Here is a 24105-nt window from a genome sequence, read left to right on the forward strand (position 1 = left end):
TGGAACTTGACAGCAGATCTTTCTAAATGTAATAAAAATCAGTATTTACATTGAATGTAATGAATGAATTCAGCTTTTACCAAATATGGGAAGATCTTTTGGTCTAATCTTGCATGAGCTACAGAGGAGAAAGTTATGAACACATAAACACTGAGAAAGAAACTCTCTTAACTGTCAGCATTGAAGGTAAGGGTTACTATTTTCCAAATGGATACATGTACAATGATCCAGCACCAGTGGGAGGACTTCATCATTCATCATGCTGCTGTCATCCTCCAGCCTCAGTCACTCTGTTTGAAAATAATAGTCTTTACTCATATTCTGCAGTAATATAGCAAAATAAATAAATAAGAATAAAAATTCAGAACGTAGAAATGCACAAAAACAGTTCAAATGTAGGCTTATCATGTTCTGTCATACTGCTCATGACATGATTATACCCCATCACCTGTTTTGATATGTTTAACAACAGCGCCGTTGCCTGGCGACCGGTGCTATGGCAGGTCAGCTGATTGTCGCTCCGACTGCGCAGACGCGCCCCGTTCCGCTTACGCGGTGACGTTCTTCTCGACGTCGTCGACAAGCCGATAATGGCGGAGTACCTGGCATCCATTTTCGGCACAGAGAAAGACAAGTAAGTTTTTTAGAGTCATTGCATGCATTTGCATCCTATACTGTGGGTTTAGCACCGGGAACACGGCCCCAGTGGGCCCCCATCACCAGCGCGTCCTGGCGCAGTCGCCGCACTTCTGAATACCTTCTGTTCATGCCATTAGCGGCGTGACGCTAACCTTACGCTAACACTTTGAATGAAATCGTGGAATGCATCTTTGCTACCTTGCAGCAGTTCAGTGCTGCTTGTGCAAAGTGCTCCGTCCTCTTGCAGAATATACTCGGGAGAGTGATGGTGCACACGAAGAAAGTGGCATTGTGCATCCTTGGCTGTCAAGTGGCCAACTGAAGCGCAGCCTTGTCCATTAATGGACCTGGTAGCATGCTAGTTGTTTTGTTCTGTTTCACCGATGGAGTGCAGTAAGAGCATTTACTATGCACCTGTGACACATGCTTCATGTGACACATGGTCTTCTTGTTTGAGCAAGGACTTAAAAGGAGCAAAATAAACAGTAACTCCCTGAGATTTCTTCCCCCATTAGCATTAAAATGATTTAGGGGGGAAATGCACGAAGTTGTCTTCATCATTGCTATTTTTTCTTTTAGAGACAACGTTATGTCGACAGATTTAACAAAAACAATCAATCACCTTTTTGTTTAAATTGTTTTGTATTTGCTTTTATCATCACTCCTTGTTCGCTGTTTTGGTTCAGTGTCACTGCCCATCCAGAACACTGTAGTTATATTTTGTTTCTTTTTAACTGATTTGTTTGCTAATGGGTTTTTTTCTTTAATGAATCCGTGGATAGTCTAACTGACAGAACCTTTAATTCGTTTTATACAGGGTCAATTGTTCCTTCTATTTTAAAATTGGAGCTTGCAGACATGGAGACCGCTGCTCAAGATTGCACAACAAACCCACTTTCAGCCAGGTAAAAAAAATCCTGTCAGCACACAAATGACGCCACCAGACAGGAGAACTATGAAATGAGGTAGTTGCATTTGTAGTTTAAAGGAAGATTGCTTTAGGTTCCGACTTGCAGTGGCTTTTCCAATCATTGAATAAAGTATATACACACACAACTCAGATATATTTTGGCCACGGTGTTGTACTGATTGGGCTTACAGCTTTTACATGTTTGAACATATTAACTGTGCATCTGTGAATGCTGGTGTCTGCACGAAAAGAAAGCAGAAACTAATTTCTGTTTCCTAATGTGTTAATAATCTATTTGTTAAATGTGTACCAAGTATTTTTATTTTTAAGAATAGGCGTAAAAATGTGGTGAAAACGTCCGTTTCGCTCTTTGTCAGAAAGGAAAAGCACAAAAGTAAATGAAACACTGGTGACATTCCTGGGTTGATAAGTGACAATGCTGCGTCATGCTTTTCGTCCTTGCAGACTATCCTGATTCAGAACATCTACCGTAATCCCCAGAACAGTGCACAAACAGCTGACGCCTCGCGATGTGAGTATAAACAATTTTAAATGTGTAAATATGGCAATATCACCATATTCTGATTATAGTGCATTATCCATGTTTTTAGCAATGTTTACAAGTGTTGTTCTGAGTCACAACTGTCTGTAAGAGCCTAGAGGCAAAACAAGCAAATTCCAAACAGAAAAGGTTTTTCAGAACAGTGGTTCTTGGGACAGAACTTTGGAACTATCTTTTCCTACACGTATTTGTGTCATTTGTCAAGTTCTAGTTATGTAGAGTTTGACGGCGACTGTATTCTGTTCAACTGGTTGTAAATAAAGATGTGGGGAAAAGACATTCCAAAACCCAAGATGAAATTAATGATTTTCCCACTGACATCACAATGTTTGTGCAGTGACAAACATATTGTAATTAAGTAAAGGGTCAACCTATAATCCAGTTCACCAAATACATTCAGTTAAATAAGCTCTTATGTAAGCGAGGCAAATGTTGACCAAGTCAAACTAAACAACATTATCGATAAAATAGAATTAAAGTCTGTAAAATGGCTGAGACTGCAGCAAGTCAACACAGATGCTGTGGAGGTGTGTGTGTGTAGCCGGGTGTTTGTGTTTGGGTGTTGTGATATTAGATTCTGTGTGTGAAGAACATCAGTATCAGTGTTTAACACGCTCCATTTGTACTCCCATCTTTTACAACCAGACTCCATCTGGCTTTACCTTCTATTATTGGTGGTTTTGTAGGTGCTGTGAGTGATGTGGAAATGCAGGAGCACTATGATGAGTTCTTTGAGGTGAGTGAACATCGTGTTTTTGGCCCTGTTGAAGGAGAGATGCTTTTCTTTACGCTTTTGTCTTGTATAAACAGGAAGGTAACAATGAACCTGTCAAACTTGCCAGCGTGAGATGTGAATACAGGCTGGACAGGTGAATGGTTGTTGTTATCTCCCCACAGGAAGTGTTCACAGAGATGGAGGAGAAATATGGCGAGGTTGAGGAGATGAACGTGTGTGACAACTTGGGTGACCACCTTGTGGGCAATGTTTATGTCAAGGTTGGGTTTGGTTATCTGTGCCGATACACCCACATGCTCCGGACGTTATTTTGATGCAGGAAAATGAATGTTTAGCTCCAGTTTTCTTGGCCTGACATACCTTTTTATATAACACGTAGTTCCGTCGAGAGGAGGACGCTGAGAAGGCAGTCATGGACCTCAACAACCGTTGGTTCAACGGGCAACCCATTCACGCAGAGCTCTCCCCCGTGACCGACTTCAGGGAAGCTTGTTGTCGCCAGTATGAGATGGGGTGAGTCTCTGTTGTGATGTGCTGGTAATTGTGCTATTCCTCTTTTACATGTGTGTGTTTAATGCACCTAAACAGAATTATTGACTTGTTGAATATGGAGGAAATAAATTCGGCGCCTTTGATTTCTTTGACACTTTATAGCAGCACATTAATACTCAGGCAGGCTTTTCCCTAATTATCTCTAAAAGCAGTCAATATTTTACTTGCTTTGACTGTTAAAATAATTGCCGTGTTGACAGACTGACGTGGCCACTGAGTCACGTGTTGTAGTTATCAAAGAAACTGACTTTGGTCAAGGCTGCTCGAAACAAAAAATTAGCTATTGGATTAAGGGGTGAATTTGCAATGGAAGATTAATAATCAGAGTGATTTTAGACTGATGGTCTGACCCTCGGTTTGTATTAGTCATACTTTTATCTGGTGACCTTCCCAGGTTCTGCACTCCATGCCAGATATTAGGTAACAGCTTCATGTTGCACGTGGACCTCTGTTCGTTCCTCGGGCACTCAGATAAAATCCATTTTCCCTTGAAAATACAGGGATTAACTTTGAAGCGTGAATAAGCTGCTTTAGAATCTTTTGTTGTGAGAAGCAGACATGTTGCTTCATGAATTTTGTATCCGTCTTTGTAATGACTCACTTGGATACACCTGTTTCACCATCCAGCACCCTTGATGTGTTTTAAGTCGTTACTTTTGGTGTTTCGACAGAGAGTGTACTCGAGGCGGTTTCTGCAACTTCATGCACTTGAAGCCCATATCGAGGGAACTTCGACGGGAGTTGTACGGCCGCCGCAGGAAAAGGTTCAAAAATCATTTTAAGAGCAAAATATTAGCCAGAGTGGTGTCTCAAATAAGAATGTTCCCATCAGGCACCGATCTCGCTCACGCTCCCGAGAACGGCGTTCCCGCTCCAGGGACCGACGACGGGATCGTGAAAGACGAAGGTCGCGGGATCGAGAGCGCTATGGAAGGTTCTAAGCAAGCCCCAAGTGATCCCGGTGTCCCACCACGACCCTCACCATTTCCCCCCAGCTGTGATGACAAATTTATTTTTCTTTCTTCTTTTTTTGTCAAATTGTTGCAAGTGTTTTCCTTTATTTTCTTTTTTAAGACAAGCATCTGTTTCTTTCTCAATAAAACTAAATTTGTAATTCTTGATTCAAGAAATTTTATTTTTCAATTGCAAATGAGCAGTTTGAGACCCACTGGTCATCTCTTCTCATTCGTTGGTTTATAATGAACAAAGCAGAATTTCCTCCAAATTGGGAAAAGTAAGATTTGGCTACAAACCAACAATCTGAATAGTTGTTGTTTGTTTTTGAGGTATGATTGGGATGCAATAATACATTTATATAATAAAATGTAGTCTTTAGCTGACAGGAAACACCCCCTGTCTTAACTTTGTCCACCATAAGAACAGAATCATGAGGATTAAGCAAACATTTCTAGTCCCTTTGACTGCTTTGACATCCTGGCCAGTCATGTGGCTATTTAGGCTTGTCTTGAACTGGTCATGAGAACTTCTCAAGCTGCCACATGAGCCAAAGTCCGTGTATGGCGTGTTGGCTCGGTAAGGGACCACAGGTGGCCAGACTATTTGGTCACTCCGGGTTCCCTAACACCCATATTGAGAAACCAAGGCCCTGATTGGTGGGCTGCGCCACACAAACGCCCCCGCCGCAGCCAATCAGAGGGAGCCTTAAATCTTGGCCCACATCACCTCAATCGGCGCACGTGTTTCGTCACTACAGTGGTGCTCTTTAACGGAAGTTGTTCAGGCGGAGCTGTTGTTCTGGACCATCCTGGTGGGAGCGATCGCGTCTCTGGGTTTTGTTTACGTACACGTTTTTCGGGCTCCTAGTCACTTAACAGGTGAGTGAGACTCGACAGATGCGATGTAAAAAAATGGGATGTGAAAATGTTAAAAGAGCCACGTGTTTTAAACAGGTAAATGTGGTAGTTTATGATGCGCACACAACTGTGGCGCTTTTGGCTGGGTCACGTTTTGGTTCGTTGTTGCCGATGCATGTAATAGGATCGCCAGTCGTGGTTTTCGGGGGGGAAGGGAATGTCGGAGCATGGTTAGTTAAAGGGGGCATTATTTTGATAATGTTGGCAGTGACGATCAAGTGTGCGGAGATTGCGTCATTTATTTTGTCGATGGGTGACTAATTGAAATCCCCTGAAATGGAAAACGGAGAGGAAAGAACAGATTATTCTATATATCCGGAAAAATCTACCACGCTGAAATAATTACAGTAGTCATTATTTTTTGCCGCCTCTGAAATCTTGGGTTTTGTTTTGTTTTTTTAAATTAAATATCTCCAGAGCGTTCGTTGACCTTGGGGCGACAAGACTCAAATGCGTACGTGTCTGCGGCTCCACACTGTTTATTTGCAACATTCCTGCTTTTCATTGGAGGTCATATATTTGGTTTGGGTCAGCGACTGTCTATTGGCCTGGTGAGCAACCGATACTGTGGTCGTTGCTGGTAGGCTGATTGTTTGATCAACACCATAGCACAGAATTGGTGGCGCTTTTAAAGCTACAGAAGAAGATTAGAAATGCAACATTACTTTTTGGTGGTGGTTATTGTTTTCCTGATCTAGTTAGAGGGTTAAATATGCTATTGCATGAGTTTTCTGCCTTGCAGTGTTGGCTCTGGCACAGAGGATCATAGTGCTTCCATAAGCTCAAATTTGAGCCTCCTACTCTTTCCCACAGTTAGAAATTCAGGTAAACCAGATGTAAAAAATGAGAGTAAACAAGAAAAACAAGAGTAAACTAAATGGGAGAAGAGCTATGTCACCTAATAAAGTGCCCCATCTCTACTTACTGTCTCATCATAATATATGAAAAGATAAAGAGAACCAGTCAGGAAAACAAAAGAATACTTCACTTTTTAAAATTAAAGAGGAGCTAAGAACATAGGGCTGCAATTTTCTGCAAGGCTGAATGATTGTGGTTATTCCAGTGAGGCACCTGATCATAGGTGGAGTTTGTGCACACACATCGGTGTCCAGGAAATGACTTGGGAAAAAAGAATGTCAGACTTTCAAAGCATTCTCTCTTGAATCGGATGTCTGACAAACTACTTTCGATGTTCTGTTAGAACAGAAACCGAACAGTTATTACTATTAAATATCAGCTATGCTAGGAGTTTAAAGGCTAACATTTCAACTTCAGGTCTGCTGGCTTGTCGGGTGCCAGTCTGCTTTATTACTCTGCGTCATATCATGTTATCTTACATAATTAACAGCGTCATTTATCAATATTATGTCCATCTGATATTCAGTTAATACTACCTCTCACAGAGAATGGAAGCAGAAAACATCTGATTGGTTCTGGACAATGTTTAACAAAGACTGATAAGTTAGGGATTCTCAGGATGTGTTATTACTGCTAATAATTAATTCCCCTTGTTTGAAAACATACATAATCTTTATGAATATGGACAACACATGCAAATATGTTTTTTCCACCCACATTATCTTGAGCGTCTGAGCGTTTCCCACAGCTTAAACTTGAGTCACTCTAGCTCCTAGAATATGTTAGTAACTGTCAGCTGACTGTATAAATGGGAAAGAGCTTTGTTAAAGGAGCAGCAACCACATGCCGGTTTTTCACGTTGACTCCCTCTTAATGGGACGTGTGAAGAACGCTGTGTCAGTTGTTGACCCGCATGAGTTGCTGAAGCGCTGCCTCAGATCGTTTGGATCTCTCAAGGAAAACATTTATTTGAGGAGCATCAAATTTAAAAGTTGGCATTTATTAATGTATTTGCTGGCATGCTAGAAAACAAAAACTGCTGATGTCATTGTTACTCATGAAAAGAAATGTTCCACTATAATTGCATTCTTTTCTCCAGGGTAAGCCATGCCATCAGTTCCCTCAGCCAAAGAGAACCCAGTGAATGGCCCTGTGTGCCCTCATGCCAGCAAGCTGCCCCACTCCAACGGGGTCGACAAGGTGACCCCGACGGCCAATTCAGAGGATGCGGACAAAGCCATTCAGCTGAGCACAAAGAATGCTGCTGCAGAGAGAAAATGGATCCGCCCCGACCTTCCCAGCCGCTGCAAATGGAGTCTGGGAGCCTCAAAAATTGATTCCCCGCACTTTCAAGCTCCAAAGTAAGACACTGCTTTCAGGTTTTATCCGTGCTCTTGCAAAATGAGGAACAGAAATGATGATGTGGATGAGTAAGAACAAATAATCATCTTTAGCCCAACTCCTCTTTTTAGAGCCAGCTCTCCGCCCATTCTTCCAAACATCCTGCACAAGATCGGGGACACTCCGATGGTGCGCATCAACAAGATCCCCAAAGCGTTTGGACTCAAATGTGAAATATGTAAGCTTCCTTGATGCATCTCTACCTCTGTTTGCAACCCAAACGTTGGTCATTGAAGCCTTCTGTCTGTGATGTATTTGAAGTTGCCAAGTGTGAGTTCTTCAATGCTGGCGGCAGCGTGAAGGACCGGATCAGTCTGCGGATGATTGAGGATGCCGAGCGGGATGGCACCCTCAAACCTGGAGACACCATCATAGAGCCCACCTCTGGAAACACCGGTAGGTGTCCTCGCTGCATTTCAACAAGATTCCGGTTGCCGCAGCTTAGGAAACTTGTGACTTCTTTCCTGTTTTTCAGGTATTGGCCTGGCTTTGGCTGCAGCTGTCAAAGGGTATCGCTGCATTATTGTCATGCCTGAAAAAATGAGCATGGAGAAGGTGGGGCCTGGTTTTTGTCTTTTTAAACACAATTAATCAATTCTGGCTAAAGGAAAAATACCGTAATATAATATTGAAAAGCATGCAAGGGAGCACTTTACAGCAAACTAGCCATTGGTGACATGAGTGTAACATAAAAAACTTGATAAACTTAATAAAAAGTGCATCCGACCTCAAAAATATTGACTGTTGTAAATGAGAGAAGTCGAATCTCTGAAACTCGCAAAGCCAAAATGAAGGAAAACTATGTGCTTCACCTAAACACGACGCGCGACTGCACACTTGGGAAATCTTTGCCCCTGATAATGAAGGACTTGTAATAATGACAGAACACAGTTTTATTTATCTTCTATTAGTCTGTTATTAGACTTCATATTTTTTCTGTTTTTTTGAATACAGGTGGACGTATTGAGAGCACTTGGAGCTGAGATTGTCCGTACACCTACCAGCGCTCGCTTCGACTCACCAGAGTCTCATGTTGGCGTGGCTTGGCGCCTTAAAAATGAGATCCCCAACTCCCACATCCTGGACCAGTACCGTAACCCGAGCAACCCTCTGGCTCACTATGACACCACAGCCGAGGAGATCCTGGAGCAGTGTGATGGTAGGCAGACAGCATTGCCTAATCCAAAATATCCTGTCTGGATCTTTGACTGACCTTTTGCCATCAGGTAAAGTGGACATGCTGGTGGCAGGAGCTGGCACGGGTGGGACCATCACAGGCATCGCCCGCAAACTCAAAGAAAAATGCCCCAACATCAAAGTAAATCATCAAATTGTAGAACAAGTTTAAGTTACATTAGATACCCTTTGTCAGTGTACTAGGATTAACCCATGAATGGTGTGTTGTGTGTAGATTGTTGGTGTTGACCCTGAAGGCTCCATCCTGGCTGAGCCTGAGGAGCTCAACAAGACTGACAAGACCCAGTATGAGGTGGAGGGCATTGGGTACGACTTCATCCCGACCGTCCTTGACAGATCAGTGAGTTCCACATCTTGTGTTTTTGTTTCCCTAAAATATATCCTCTCACTGTCACATGACTTTTTTCGTCAGGTAATTGACACATGGTACAAATCAAATGACGAAGAATCTTTTAACATGTCTCGCATGCTGATCAGAGAGGAGGGCCTGCTGTGCGGTAAGGACAAATAAATACTGACTTGGTCAAGTATTTTCACTTAAAAATAAATGGAACTCTCCTGAATTAAATGATGGTTAAAGTGGCAAATGATTGTCATCGTCTCATCTTCTTGACCACTTTATCTCTTTCGGGGGTCACAGGGAGGGTGCAGATATGGGTGAAGGCAGGGTCCGCCCCTGGATATGTGTGCGTTTGTGGGTTCAGTACCTTGCTATAGGGTACCCTGGCAGTGCTCTGAAGGTGTTCTGGCACCTTCCTCTACTATGAGAACACCTACCGTGTTTTGTCCACACCTGGGCTTGAACCCAGAACCCTCCACTTCTCAGCCCAGCCCAGTTATAAGATAACATTTTTGTTGTTTTCAGTATTTTTGTTCGGAAAATGAGTCATTAATTGCCACGTAGCTCACTGGAAAGATTCAAGCAAGTCAATTCTCCAAACATTTGCATATAATACTTCAGGACGTTCTTTAACTGCTAATAACATAGGTAGAAAATGCTTCCTTTATGTTTTATTTACGCTGAATAGTTTTTCCTCTTTGCTCTAAAAGGCGGCAGCTCCGGGACGGCCATGGCAGCAGCCGTCAACGCTGCCAAAGACCTAAAGGAGGGTCAGCGCTGCGTAGTCATCCTGCCAGACTCCATCCGCAACTATATGTAAGAATTCCTATTGAGTGAATTTCAGGATCATATTTTTCCATCCTTCTTGTATTACATAATCATTTTTTCCCCACACTTGTTTAGAAATATAACATTAGTTTTATGAAGAGTATTTTTTTTTATGTTGACTGTGTTTTATTTTCCTTTTTATATGAGAGTAATTTGTATTGGTTAACAGGTCCATAGATCAATCAAGTGTGACTTATTTGATACACTGGTGCTGAACAGTTTACTTCATGTTGATTTATTTTGATTTGTAAGGTCTAAGTTCCTGAATGACAAGTGGATGGTCCAGAAGGGCTTCCTGAGGGAAGAGGACATTATGGTGAACAAACCATGGTATGTGCATTACCAAATCACTTGTGTTATTGTGGAAATCTCCTGTTTCTGGATATCACTCACTCACTTTCTACCGCTTGTTCCTCCACTGAGGGTCGCGGGGGGACTGGAGCCTATTCCAGCACAATGGGCGGAGGCAGGGTACACCCTGAACTGGACGCCAGTCAATTGCAGGGCTAACACATATAGACAAACAACCATTCTCTCTCACACTCACACCTACGGGCAATTTAGAGTTTCCAATTAGCCTAATCCCCAATCATGCATGTCTTTGGACTGTGGGAGGAAGCCGGAGTACCCGGAGAGAACCCACGCAGGCACAGGGAGAACATGCAAACTCCACACAGAAAGTCCCCCAGCCTCAGTCCCAACCAGGGATCGAACCCGGGGCCTTCTTGCTGTGAGGCAACAGTGCTAACCACCACACCACCGTGCCGCCCTCGGCCCTGTTTCTGGATATTTTGTGAAATTTGCTCCTCTGCTTCTCTCAGGTGGTGGAACTTGAAGGTGCAGGGTCTGAACCTTTCGGCCCCACTGACTGTCCTTCCCACCGTCACCTGTCAAAAGACCATCAAAATCCTTAAAGAGAAAGGCTTTGACCAGGCCCCTGTGGTGGATGAGTCAGGGTGAGTGTCCAGCTGGTCACTGGATCCCTTTACGGTGCCATCAGAGCTGATGTCTGTAGTATGTCTCTGTGTCCAGATTGGTCCTGGGTATGGTGACTTTGGGAAACATGTTGGCCTGTATTCTGGCAGGAAAAATCCGGCTGTCTGACCCAGTCAGCAAAGTTCTCTACAAACAGTTCAAACAGGTCAGTGCCAAGTCAAACTCCTCCTTTGTGTAGTTTAACCTTCATTAGTTAGTTTGTGCTCATTGCAATTACTAATATTTTTCAGTACAGTGTTGCAGTGTTTCAATTGGGATGCATACGGCGAACATTTCAGGGGGGAAAACGTAATTAATTTCTATAATTGCCAACAACTCTACCACAAAGTACTGTAAAGTTGTGCTGGAAGAGGGCACATCATCAAAACCATATACCCGTAAAATCTTTACAGTCTCGCGTCATTATTCTTTGAAAAGACGGAAGATAACGTTCTTTTACCATTCTGAAACTGCAACAATTATTAACCTCTTGTCATTTCACCATTTCTATTTATTCAACAGCTTTATTGCATGTTTTTCTGATGTTGCGCAATTCTTATTGTAATAATTTATGGCAACTGTTCCTTTGGGTTATTTGAGTGCATATCTGAACTTAATGGGTTTTATTACCATGATTTGTCTGTAATCTGTGGCTTCCCAGTCCTGTTTCAGTTGCTGACTTTGTAGTGTTTCAGAACATGTCTATTTTTTGGAATATACTGGAACTGATTATCAACTATTTTAGCTCAATGTAATATAATTCTGTCACATGGATCTGCTGCTCTGTAAGCCATAAAAAGTGACGTTGATTGCTTCATTTACAAAATTATTGCTTTGTTTTCATTTAAAGATTCGCCTGAATGATAATTTGGGAAAGCTGTCTCGCATCCTGGAGACTGACCATTTTGCCCTCGTGGTACACGAACAGATTCAGTGTAAGTACAATATTATCACAAACATGCTGTCATTGTCAAGAAAAGCATGTACCTGTAGGCTTTCAAGGACGTAGTGCAAACGTGATGCAGCCCCACACATTTTAATAGGTTTTCTTCAAGGCCCCCTCAAATGTATCTTAAATGTATATTTGTCTCTTGGTATTTTTATTTTGATCTTGTATACATTTTGCCGTCATATGGAACTTTATATTACAACTTTATATTGTAGATTGACATTTGGAACTGCCTTGATGACTTTTCTTTCACTGTTCATTCTCCAGACTTGACTGACGGTTCTGCAAGTCTGAAGCAGATGGTGTTTGGGGTGGTGACGGCCGTTGACCTGCTCAACTTTGTCACTGGACGGGAAAGGAGGGAGCGATCCATGTCTGAATCCACCGACGAGCTGAACTGAAACTGTGATAAACATTGCCAAGAGAGAGAATTTGCTTTTACCAACTCTTCTAAAAATACAATTATAAACATTTTGTTTTGTGCATGTAAGTCTTAAGAAATAATCAGCCAAAAAATTCAGAGTGTTTACCATCTGTGACACTAGATTACGTTTTTTTGCTTTTAGGCCTGAGTGGGTATTTCAAAGTATGCTGGGTTTTTGTACTTTTTTCCTTGTAAGTCTTGAATAGAAGCCTCTGTGTTTCTACTTTGTCTTGGACATTCACAACTGTGGCTTTTTGTTATAATTGAACATGTAAAGCATTTGATAAGAGTAGACAGACAGTTACTGTACAAAAACACATTCGTAAACAGTACTGCTTATTTTCTGCTGCTTTTTCATTTCAGCTTGTTTACACATTAACAAACTACAGGCAGAATGCCATATGTAATTTGTCAGTGCTATGTCTGTACTCTGTAAAGTGGTCTTGAGTATTTAAGCAGTTTTTGAGAAATATTTTCTATTCTCATTTTTTTTCTTCTTCAATGATTGTGTATGATTACATTAAAAGAAGTAAGACTTTTGTCTTGTCTGCCATCACTAGAGGTGACATGGCCCCTAGCAGATATTCCTTTTAAACAGCAAAAACAATTTGATTACGGTAGTCACATGATATAGAATTGCGAAAAAGACGTGACAATAATATCTAAATACTGTAAAAGGACAATGCGATAACGAAAGCAGATCATATTAATCGTTGTTTGTAATATTGGGGGGGGGGGGCGAGATAAAGCGAATTCTTTGACCGAATTTCATTTTTCTCGATTTTACGCGACGAAATCTGAGCGTAAAAGCCGCGGGCGGTGTTTGTGTTTACCAAGTGAACTCTTGCCATCTAATTAGGCTTGATTATATGCAGTCTAAATAAAGACCGCCACGCTTGCCTCGCTACGGGGCACGCTGTACAGAAAATGAAGCGAACCCCGCGGTGTCGTCCAATCAGCGACGTCAATGCAAGCGTATGTATGTGTTGTGTTGTCGCTGCTACGAGGAAGGCTCGACAGGCAGTATGGCGGAGGGAGATGGTGTGTACGAGTTAGAGGAGCTTGAAAATCACTTACAGACTTTGTTGAGCCGCTATTCCAGCGATGACTTGCGAGTGGATTGTCGGCCGTTCTGCTCCGACTTTTGCAAGGTAAGGGCCTGAACCTGGAGTTGGTGACAAGTTTTTTTTTGTCGAAGATAAGAGCAAATGCTGTATGTTAGCCTACTCCCCTCCCCCAGAATTGGCCGATACGCTGTTAGCATTAGCTGTTGCCTCGGTAGCGTTTGACGTTTAAGTCTTTGTCGCTGCAAAAACAAATTGCATCCGCTAACGCATGTGAAATAACGCATTTTATATGACATTTTCGCTTTTAGTCGGCCCTTTTGAAGTCCCCAGGTGTCATATTTGTGATACTTTGTTACTGTGACTGTATACTTAATAAGCTAACTTGGCTATTCCATCCGATAGCTGCCCAGTTAGCCTCAAATTTACCCACAATTTAGCCAGAATGACGGACTAAGAACTTTCTGCCCGCTTTTCAACGGTTTTGGCAGTCAATAGACGTGTATTAAGTTGCACCCATAAACTGCAGTGCAATTTGTATGTTTAGTAACCAAGTAACAACTTTTATATGCGGATAGCTGATAACATTTTGATTCCCGAGTCGCGACCTTTAACTCGGACTCGGCTGCTGTAACATTAAATTGTCAGTTGCATAAAATAATTAAAACGCACCACAGCGTGCATTGAGTCATAATATCGGTTTCCTGGAGCTGCATGGTTTACTTCTGCAGGATTATTGGCTGTATTCGGCAGCTAACCCATCTGAAACATTTCAGCCAAGCTTGAACTTTCTGTTTGTACTGTGTGAGATGATTAGATCTACGGCTAAGGCGCCTCGTCGGTGTTTTGAATTAAATGACAAGAATAAATAACTTGTGAGGCTTCTGGACTTGTTGAAGTTCTACTTTAAATGGTTGCACTGATTGGACCACACGGTAATGACATCATCATTGTTGACGGTACCGTTCCATAGGGGCTCGGTGGCGTGGATCTGCACCGTTAAAGGGCATTATTCCTCCCCCTGTCTTTGGGTCTGGGTAATATCTCATTACTTTGGATCTCTTCCATATGTTTGCCATACGTTTACATGGATGCTTCCATGCTACACATACAGCTTAAGTGATTTCGCCATAACTTATGATCTACCTATTTATGTAAGATTTTTCAATTTTATGGAAATCAGGTTCGTCGTACTAAATATTCCCAAAATGATCATAAAATATTTATTGAGACCTCGGAAATGAGTTCATTAAAAGGAGAACCCAAAAATATGGAGAGGCAGACGGGGCCGATTTGACCCAAGAGGACAACGAGTCGAGATAAAAGTTGAACACGAGGCTAATTGTTATTTTGAAAAATTGTTTTAAAATCTGTTCGTTAAAATGCGATCTTTTTTCTGACTTGCCACTGAATGCCCAAATTTCAGAGCAATGGGATCAGAAGATCATTTGGGTGTCCAACTTCAAATTGTAACCTATGCATCTTGTTTTCAAAAACATATGGTATGATATGACTGTCAGTTTGTTCAGGAATGCAGTTCTTGTAGAGATATTGATGCAGGCCTTTGTCCATATTTTGATTAGCAAGATTATAACATGACTCAGTATATAACTTGGCAACAAATGTATAAATAAAACTCCATATATCAATATATCTGCACTAATAAATGTCTAGCCTCGAAATAATTGCCAAAGAAGGCATTGAAATAATGATTTCTCATCATGAGATTCCAACACTAACTTAAAACAAATGAACTTAAACTGGCTTTAAACCTGTTATTATATTAATGAGGATTATAATATAATCTCTACCTTCAGGCTTGTCTTTGACTTTATTAATCCCCCTATTCTTCGTGCAGGTGGTGGAGGAGTTTGCTGCTCGCTGGCAAGTCCCGTTGCCTCAGCTCAGGATCTTGAAAATAGCCCTGTGCTTTTTTGCACAGGCTTCCCCTGCATTTACATTAAACTGTGACATTGTACATCAAACAATTAGCAGTCTGGCCTTGTAAGTATATCGATGATGATACTTTCCTTTTCATAAGAAATATGACTTTAAAGGTAAAATCATGCTGCATTTTAAAGACGGAACACAAATGGTTTTCAATGTTTCCACAGGAGTGTTTTTGAATTGCTGCTGTTCTTTGACCAGAAGGACTTGCATCAGGAACCACTTAAACAATTTACTGTTGCATTCCAGGTGAGAGTGAAGTGCAGTTCATCGTCCTGGTAGACGAGTGTACAGATATTTCTTCAATACCTAAATAAACTACACCTGTATATGTACAATAACAAATACAATATAATGGAGCCATTTCTCTGATATAACAGGCTTTGTCCTCTTTCAGGAATGTAATCTGGCCCTTGCGAGGCATCAGAATGTTCATTTGCTTCAGGTGGAACGTTTAATATGCGAGGGCGGCCCTTGGGCCTGCCCACTCTTAAAGGCAATCTTGAGTGATTCCAGTTTACCTCAGAATGAAGGTTGGTATTATTCAAGGCATAATACTCATGTCTTTTCCATTTATCATGTCACTGTTTTGTCGTCTTCAACTAATTGTTCATATTTTTAAGTAGAAAAAAACATTTTGTTTTCAGCCTCTGTGGTAACAAGTTAAATTGAAAAATGCCTTTTCCCCCTCCTTTCCTTGCACCATATTCCCTAGTGGATGGCTTCATTAGCTCTGAGCTGCCTGTCTTATTTGAGCTTCGGGTGCGGTACCTCTTATCCTGTGAGCGGGTCAGTGAGGCTATGGCCCTGGCCAAGTGTTGTGCTTGGCATCCCACAGCAGGACAACATTTGTTCTTCCTCCAGGTCTACCTCTCATGGCTTTTAAAAACATCACAGCATGACATCCTGCACAAGGAAGTAGGTCTTCTGTTATTTTGTTTCTGTCAAAAACCCCAAATTATCTTTGTTTTCTGGATAACTAACTGGTTGCGTTTCTAGGTGGCTGGCTTGGATGGTAAAGATGCTGTTTACATCATCTGTAGTTTGGAATATGAGGAGCAGGATGAGTTGCTCTTGGCCCTCAGTCGAGTCTTCCTCTCCCAGCAGCTCTGCAGGGGTGACATGCACTGTTTGTGGTAAGCAAATCTAAATTCAGAGGGAGGGTTTTCACCTACAACGCATTTTGGCCTGTAACCCAGATGCAGAGCCATATTGGAGGTACTCGGAGGTAAACACTGTGCTGGATATATGTCCTGAATTACTGAAAAGCTCCTCAAAATGCATTGTCAATGCAAATGCTTACGGTGAAGGACTCAGTCAGCAGGGAACTGCACAAATTTTGGAAAAGTTATATTTTATTGCTGTGCGTCATCATGCAATACTCGAATCTACTTCAGGACGTCTGCCTTGTTTACCTTTCCGAGTATCTTCAGTATGGCATCTGCTGGACTGAAGGGCTGATAAAAACCCTCTGAGTAGTCATTATCTGTTGTCTATTCAGTTGTTCATCATTCACTGAGGATGCTCGTTTTTATGTTTCAGTGATCTTGTTTTAATTTGGAGTACGTTTCATCATCGATTGAAAACACCCAAGAAAGTTCTTCTGGATGAGATTCACCTGCTGATGCAGTCTGCCACCAATGTCAACTCAATATTCCCCTTCATTAAAGCCGTTCTGCAAGAAGTGAGGCAGAAATCTAAACTAGAATTTTTTTTTTTTACTCTTTTGGATGTTCTAAATATTTTATTTTGCTTTATTCAGGCTGGTGATGATGGAATCCAGTTTTGTGTGGAGCTTTGTGCTAATGGCCTACAGTCTTGCCTGCCTTGTGACATTATCACCAAGTCCCTCATCTACAAAACTATTGCTAGCCTGCTACCAAATGACCTGGAGGTCTGCCGGGCATGTGCTCTTCTCGTCTTCTTCCTGGAACGCACCGTTGAAGCCTACAAGACCGCATACCTTCTTTACATGCACCCAGATCAAGATTACCATGTGGACCACAGCCCTATTAGAAACCACATTCGCTTTGAAATGCTACAGGTAGAGAACATTTTAAACTGATGTTAAAACTGGTCATGCACCAAGAATTAAGCCACTAAAATGTTTCTGCTGAAAAACACTTTTATCGCCAAAACAACAGGCAGACAGGATGTTGTGAGGGTGCAGCCAGCGCGCCGTCACAAATATATTTTTTGGTTTTAGGACAACCAGGTCGTACTCATTTTTCAGCACATTCTCATTGTCGTTACACCTACGGTGGCACTATATATCATAAATGCACTTTTTACGGTATAAATATGTCTGAAAACAAGTCCAGAAGTGGTCTGAACAACTTTAAGTTATGTCATATTAACCTGTCTCGATATTAAAGTAGCTGGAAGTGCAGCTGGTTGGTTTCTTAGCCTAAGAGCTAACAATTTAAGCTAATGCTGGCTGTATGTGTGCCCGCTCACCTTTTCCCTGGCAATCTACAACCAACAACCTATTCCGGTTCTGTGGGAAACACTGAATCAGAATGATATTTCCTTTCGTTGTTTCAATTTCGGTTTTCGGCCTTGATTTCTTCCATTTCAGTTTCGGCCAAGAATCTTTTGATGTATCCCTAATTAGAACTGATTAGGTGTATGAGCTTCTGATACCAACATTTTTCTTGGTCTCTGCGCAGGTCTTGAAGAAGGACCTGCATTTTGATCCAGAGTTTTGGAATCTAATTGCGTTGAGGACCAACTGTTTAAAGCTGTTGAGTGAAAAAGTGGTGAGTTCTGCCCTCGAGGAAATCATGGAGGACAAATGGATCCTTAACTACTGCAGCAAGGAAACGGCTCCAGCATCGAGCAAACCAAGATGTCAAAAAGGAAACAGAGGGGCTCGCTCGACACAGAGACGCTATCGCACAGGGGACAGGCTGAAAGAGGATCTTGCTATTCCATCCAAACGATTAAGGTTGGGTCCAGGGAAAACACTGTTTAATGTGGACCGTACTGTGAAAAGGAAAAACACCCAAGCATCAAGAACTGTAAAGGGTAGAACAGCCGAACCGCTTAGGCGTTCATTTTGGCAGCTCGACGGATTAAAGGACAGCAGGGGTTATGAAGATCGACGCATCACACGACTCTCGGAGAAGAACCCACCAAAACGAAGGATTAGAACACCCAAGTGGCTTCTGGAAGACTCAGGGACTCTTGAAAAGAATAAGTCTAGAAAAAAGATCAAGAAACATGGATTGAAACATCAAAAGAACCTCGAGGTCTCTACAGAGAAGAGTTCTGAAGCCATTCAGATAAAAAACAATGCAAAACACAAACCTAACACGAACTGTGAGTCACTGACGAGGGAAGCAAGCGGTAAACACCAGAAGGGATCATCTGCGGACAGCCTTAGGCCAGCTTCTCCACAAGTGATTCTTGAGCTCTCCCTACCAGACAATGAACTCTTTGGCACATTTAGTGAGGACACTTGCAACAGACAGAGAGGGCTTCCCCAAGTTCTGTTTTACAAGCCCACGATGAAGCGTCCGACCACATCACAACCTGTCAAGACGGTTCACCGCAAAGAAGTTATCCTTAGAACAAGGGACCTGACTATGTTTGTGCAACAGCTCCATTGTTACACTCGACGGCTGAAAGGAAAAGGCACTGGAACAAGTGTGCAGGGGTCTGTATCTAAAATCACACGCTCCTCTGTGCAAGGCATGCCTTCCAAGGGGACTGAGAAAAACGGGAGTAGTGATGCTACCCTAGAAGATAAGGATGTGTTTGTTTCCCCCCCACCCAAAGCAGAAGAGGCTGAGGAATGTTCAGTTTTAGAAAAAGCACAAACTATAGAGGCAGGTTCTCCAAAGAGCGGTACAGAGCCTTTCAAGAACAGAGGAGCTGATGATTTGCAGTCAGAATCTCAAGTTTTAGATGTCAGCACAGACCACATTTTGCAAACCAATACAAGCAAGCACAGAGAGTTTGCCACCCAGTTGAAAGTGGCCAGTGCACTGCAGAGGGCAGCAGAAGACAAGCTAACAGAAGCCCCGGCGTTGGAGAAGGGCAGACACGGTCAAACAAAAGAGCCTTGCGACGTGTCGGCAGTTGAGATGAAAGTCACCTTTGCTTCGCAGACGCCAACCGCAGGCAAGTTGTTGGAATCCTCCGTTTTAGACAAGGTCTCGAAAATCCCACCTTCGGCTGATGTTTCTGCTGTAGGCCGGAGTCCAGTTGAGGACAACCCTGTGATCAGCAGCACTGCAGGTGCTATTTCCATGCATGCGCTCACTCAAAGTTCTGTCCTTAAAAATGAGCGACGGCCTGAACCAAGCCCTCTGCCCTCTCAGATTAGCCTTGGTTGTCCAGAGACGGCCACCAAGGTCAACAACAGTATTTCTTCAACTGTCACTTCAGCCAAACTCTCAGATGGACAAAGCGCATCTACAACGGATGCAAGTGCACCAGACAAAGGTTCCACTGTAACCCCTCCAGGTTCAGACAGTATAAATGACATGTCTGATTTTACAGAAATGGTTTCAAAGCAGCCACCGCCAGATATTTCAGGGGACTTCATACATGAAAAAAGACCTAATTTTCTCCACAAATCCCACAATTCCTTCAGCTGTTCTTTTCCTGAACAGAGAATTTCTGCAGTTGATGATACTCAGGAGAAAAATGAAGACTCTGATGATTTCGATGCAGAATCGTCTATGAACACGGAACCAGTTGAATCAGAGGAATCCAGGTTGGAATTCTGTTGTACCTTCTGCAAGAAGGTCTTCAATGGAAGTCGAGTTGTAGCACATGCAATGTTCCATTTTCGTAAGGATGAGTGCATGTTCTGTGGGACAATGTTTAAAGACGACCTGCTGGCCATGATGCACCTGTCTGACCATATAGAGAAACTTAAGAAAAGCAAAGAATTTGCTGGGAATAAAGTTCAAGAAAAACAGCTTTGTGACACCAAAGATGATCCTACGTCAAACTCCCCTGCCAAAGCCAATACCAACAGTTCTGGAAGTCGTTGCCGTGGGAGACCAAGAAAATGTGCTATTGGTCCTAAACAAATGAGCCTCAGAGAGTCAGGCACCCAAGGAACCAGGAAGTTGAGATCCAGTATTGAGACACCGGTTGCTCCATGTGGACAGGGAAAGCAAGCAAATGAATTAAAGAATCTTAATATGAGGACTCCTGGTCCCAAGATTAATGGGAATGTTGCCAAAAATACAGTGCTGGAGAGGCTGAAAATGGTCATCCTTAATTCTAAAGCTAAGCAGCCACGTTCTCAGAAAGGTGAGGGAGCAAAGAAACAACAGGGAAGCCTATCTTCTGATCAACAAACGGTGATGGAAATGCAGCATGTCCCAAAGACGACCTCAAAACACAACAGTAGAGTTGTTCAGGACAAAAACGTGGCGCCACAGCAGAAAGTTTTCTGCCCAGTGGAAGGATGCACTTGGGCTTTGGTCCTGTCAAAGAACAGAGTTGCTCTCTTGTATCACGCTCTTGAAGAGCACTGTGGGGACATTAGACCATTGAAACTAGCTTTTCGCATCGGAAATGGGAAATGTAGTATTTGCATGAGGGTTTTGTGGAGTTTTGAACACTTTCAACACCACGTTGAAAGACACAGACTCACTCCACGACACCCTTGTCTTCATCAAGGTTGTACTGAAAGATTCAAAACAGGAATGGAAATGAGACGCCACACCAGAAAACACAGTCCACTGCAGGCAGTGTGCTGCCTCCCTGGTTGCTCTAAACTATTTATTTGTCTCTGGGCATTAAATCTTCATGAAAGAGAACACTATTCTTCAAAATCTGTAAAACCAGACAAGAATTCAAATAAGCAAACAAGTGAAAAATCTAACATCCCATCTGAAAAGACTCAACGGGATCCTTGTAACGGATCTGATGCTGTGGATGAGGCCGTCTGCGTGCCTCGGCATTCCAGAGGAGAACCCGTGTGCAGTTTATCAACAGAAAAGCATAAACTGGGAGAGGCTTTGCCAAAGCGCGATGTCTTAAAGAATCTTAGTAACAAGGAAACCTCTGAACAGCCTGCAGGCCCCAATCTGAGATTAAGACGAGACTCTAACATTCATATTGCATCTCAGAAATACAGAGCATTACTCAAGAACAAATTTTCTTCATCATTTTTTAAACGCAAAATGAAGGAGAGGCAAAGGTTGAAGAGGCGGCTGAAAATTAATAAAACTCTCCAAAAAAGAGGACGGCCCACAAAGTTAATGCAAGTTGGGAGGACAATGAAGGACAAAACTACAGAAACTTCAAAAGAGCGTTCTGAGCCGAAGAAATCCGCGAACAAAAAGTTTAAGAAGAATCCTATCAAACAAAATGGAGTTCCACAGAACACTTCGGCATCATTAGAAAAGAGATACCTCAGTTCATCTTCACGGTTGAGCAAATCAAAGAGGCCGACTGTTGAGTCTACTCACCTGAATTTAGTAGCAGCCCAGATGGCAGAAGAAGGAAATGTGAAAGATGTGGATGAACAGGCAGAAAACAAAGATTCTACACACAAACTCTGCCATGAGTTGCTGTTAAATGATGCCTCAGGAGAGCAAACTGAGAAGATCACAGGAGAAAAGTCCCAAAAATTACGTTTTACAAAAAAAAGGAGCAACAAAAACAAGCAAACTGTTTCAGAGTCCAAGAAAAATAACGAGCGAAAAACACATTCTCATCTAAGCAACCCAAAAACAAAGCTTGGAAGCAAAGCTTGTTCAAAGTCAGTCAAAAGTTCAGGAGTTCACCATGATGAAGATAAAGCAGAGGAGGAAGATGGCACCAAACCAGCAGCATTTAACCCTGGGTCAGACAGCTGCGGTACCTCTCTCACTGCTCTCCCAGCTAACAGTTTAAATGAAGGGGTTCCTCTGGCTCCAGCCAGAGACGAGAACAGGAAGGAAGAAACAACGTTGGAAACATCTGAATCTTGTGTCAAAACATCCGACTCAACCGATGTTGGTGAAAAGCACAATGTACCTGATGGGGGTGGGGCACAAGCTGCCACGGACACAGCCCACGGTGCTCAGGAAATGGTGTCGGAGCGCTCCCAGGTAGAGGGGGGAACACTTTCATCCCCAGTTTTGGAGTCTGGAGCCAAGTCCCGCAGTTACTCTGTGAAAATAAATGGACAAGTGGCGCCCGGAAACTCTTCAGTGTGTATAGAAACTCTAGCCGAGTATGGTAAGAAACCATACAAGCGTTTGCCACCGACAGCTTACCTGGATGAGAGATACACCACCATGCCAAAACGAAGAAAGGAAATGACGTTTTCCCCCTCATCAGAGAGAATTCCGGTGAAGGAGGAGGTGGGAGCACCTCTGCAGAGACAGCGCTGTGCCAATTGTTTTGTTACTTTCAGCAGTACAGATGAACTGCAGGCCCATCTCCAGCTGCAGAAGTGCTCAAATCTCTTTGGATTTGACTCTGATGATGAGGGTGAGTCATGATTTTTCAACAATGCATTTTCCAACGGTATCTTTCACGAGTTGATTTGTGCCTGTGTCCTCCAGTTTGAACTACAATGGGCCTGTACTGGCTGTTCTCTTTCAGGCAACAGTTGAATTATTGGCATCAAGTCCGACTGACATGAACTTTTGGACTGACAGACAGGACCGTGAACCTGGATGGATCGTACCTGAACAGGTTGGCAGTGTCTGGATATCTTCTTCACTGCTGTGCACTGTGGAGAAGCTGAAAGTGAACCTATAAAAAGGGGCTCGAGTAGACCAGTGACCTAAATACCAGTGGTTCACAGCTTGTACTGAAGTGCCTGTGCTGGAAACTTTGTGTTGCTTCCAGGTTTGATGATAAGACATTGTGGTTTAAGGCTGGACTCCTGAAAGCTGTGAAGGGGAAAATGGTATATTCGATGAAAAGGCTCCTCTATCGTAAACAATGATACATATTTTTCACAGCAGTAAGCCATACAATGCCATTGTTTGCTTTTTGCACTGAGACATTTCCATTTTCTTTTCGCTCGTACTCGAAAGGGATGAGATTGTATAATGGAAAGGAGTCATTTTCATCTGTTTGTTGTATGTTAACATTGTAATATTATTTTTAATTTAGACCAAGTCTAACATTTGAACTGTAAGTTGGCTGTATCACCTTTAGAAATTTCTAAAATTGTAATTCTTCTTTAAAGACTAATTGCATTTCCGCAGATCTCTGGGGGCTCGAGTGCTCCGTGCTTGTTGTAATGATGTATAACCAGTAGGGGTCAGTGTGAACCACATGATTTTGCAGGCACCGCTTTTCTACAAACAAAGCTCCACTTTAATTTTTGTCTCCATGGGCTAAAATGGCTTCTCTTCCAGCCTCGTCCCTTAGTTCCCTTTGGCAGTATCAGTCACAGGATGTTAATGATGATCATTTATCCATTTGTTGCCTCAGGAGCAGCTGACATTCTTTTAGTCAGATTTTATCTGTTGTATTACCTTAGAGACATTGTGATTTCTATTTTGAAGGTGTTTTTCGATATCATATTTTAAGCATCGGAATTCTCACTGAATCTACTACAGCAAATAAGTGTTATGCGAAGGACACACCGGTCTCTTTCTCTCAAGCAGCAGGTTATATTTATTTATGTTTTATTTTCTATCTTTTGTAAATATTTGAAGAAACTAATGGCTTATTATATAAGGGTGCGTTGGAGGTGGGTTTATATTTTATTCCTGAAAATAAAACATTTCCATTGGCATTTATTTTGACATTTTACTGAAAATAGTTCTCTTTTTTTTCCCCTTTTATGCTCGTTTTAAATCTGTTTTGCTAACAATATGTAAATATCACGGTTATCTTGAAATGAGTGAGGGATGGGGACGACTGTCACACCACGC

General features: G+C 42.3%; 3 protein-coding genes across 5 annotated transcripts; all 3 read left to right on the forward strand.

Moving 5' to 3' along the window:
- Nucleotides 1-484: 484 nt before the first annotated feature.
- LOC130522053 (splicing factor U2AF 35 kDa subunit) lies at nt 485-4520 on the forward strand. Of its 3 annotated transcripts, none has more exons than XM_057025992.1 (8): nt 485-634; nt 1457-1544; nt 2015-2081; nt 2786-2847; nt 3009-3107; nt 3227-3360; nt 4071-4163; nt 4232-4520. In XM_057025992.1, the coding sequence occupies exons 1-8, from the start codon at nt 591-593 to the stop codon at nt 4338-4340; spliced, it is 696 nt and encodes a 231-aa protein (XP_056881972.1). In that variant the 5' UTR covers nt 485-590; the 3' UTR covers nt 4341-4520. The 3 variants fall into 3 exon arrangements, with proteins under 3 accessions (XP_056881972.1, XP_056881973.1, XP_056881974.1); XM_057025993.1 differs by having other exon boundaries at nt 486-634; nt 2798-2847; XM_057025994.1 differs by lacking the exon at nt 1457-1544 and having other exon boundaries at nt 610-634; nt 2798-2847.
- Nucleotides 4521-5075: 555 nt separating this feature from the next.
- On the forward strand, nt 5076-12784 carry cbsa (cystathionine beta-synthase a). The gene is made up of 15 exons (XM_057027527.1): nt 5076-5234; nt 7231-7492; nt 7604-7710; nt 7794-7928; nt 8008-8087; nt 8487-8691; nt 8759-8850; nt 8944-9069; nt 9142-9226; nt 9780-9885; nt 10150-10227; nt 10719-10853; nt 10930-11038; nt 11723-11807; nt 12089-12784. Exons 2-15 carry the CDS (start codon nt 7239-7241, stop codon nt 12220-12222), a joined length of 1731 nt encoding a protein of 576 aa, XP_056883507.1. The 5' UTR covers nt 5076-5234; nt 7231-7238; the 3' UTR covers nt 12223-12784.
- A 452-nt stretch (nt 12785-13236) lies between these two features.
- Nucleotides 13237-23966, forward strand: LOC130522793 (uncharacterized). The gene is made up of 10 exons (XM_057027515.1): nt 13237-13396; nt 15168-15313; nt 15424-15505; nt 15654-15789; nt 15972-16174; nt 16256-16392; nt 16799-16940; nt 17019-17300; nt 17926-22702; nt 22817-23966. The coding sequence occupies exons 1-10, from the start codon at nt 13271-13273 to the stop codon at nt 22825-22827; spliced, it is 6042 nt and encodes a 2013-aa protein (XP_056883495.1). The 5' UTR covers nt 13237-13270; the 3' UTR covers nt 22828-23966.
- Nucleotides 23967-24105: the final 139 nt, after the last annotated feature.

This window comes from Takifugu flavidus, chromosome 3, assembly GCF_003711565.1.
Source record: "Takifugu flavidus isolate HTHZ2018 chromosome 3, ASM371156v2, whole genome shotgun sequence".
NCBI lineage: Eukaryota > Metazoa > Chordata > Actinopteri > Tetraodontiformes > Tetraodontidae > Takifugu > Takifugu flavidus.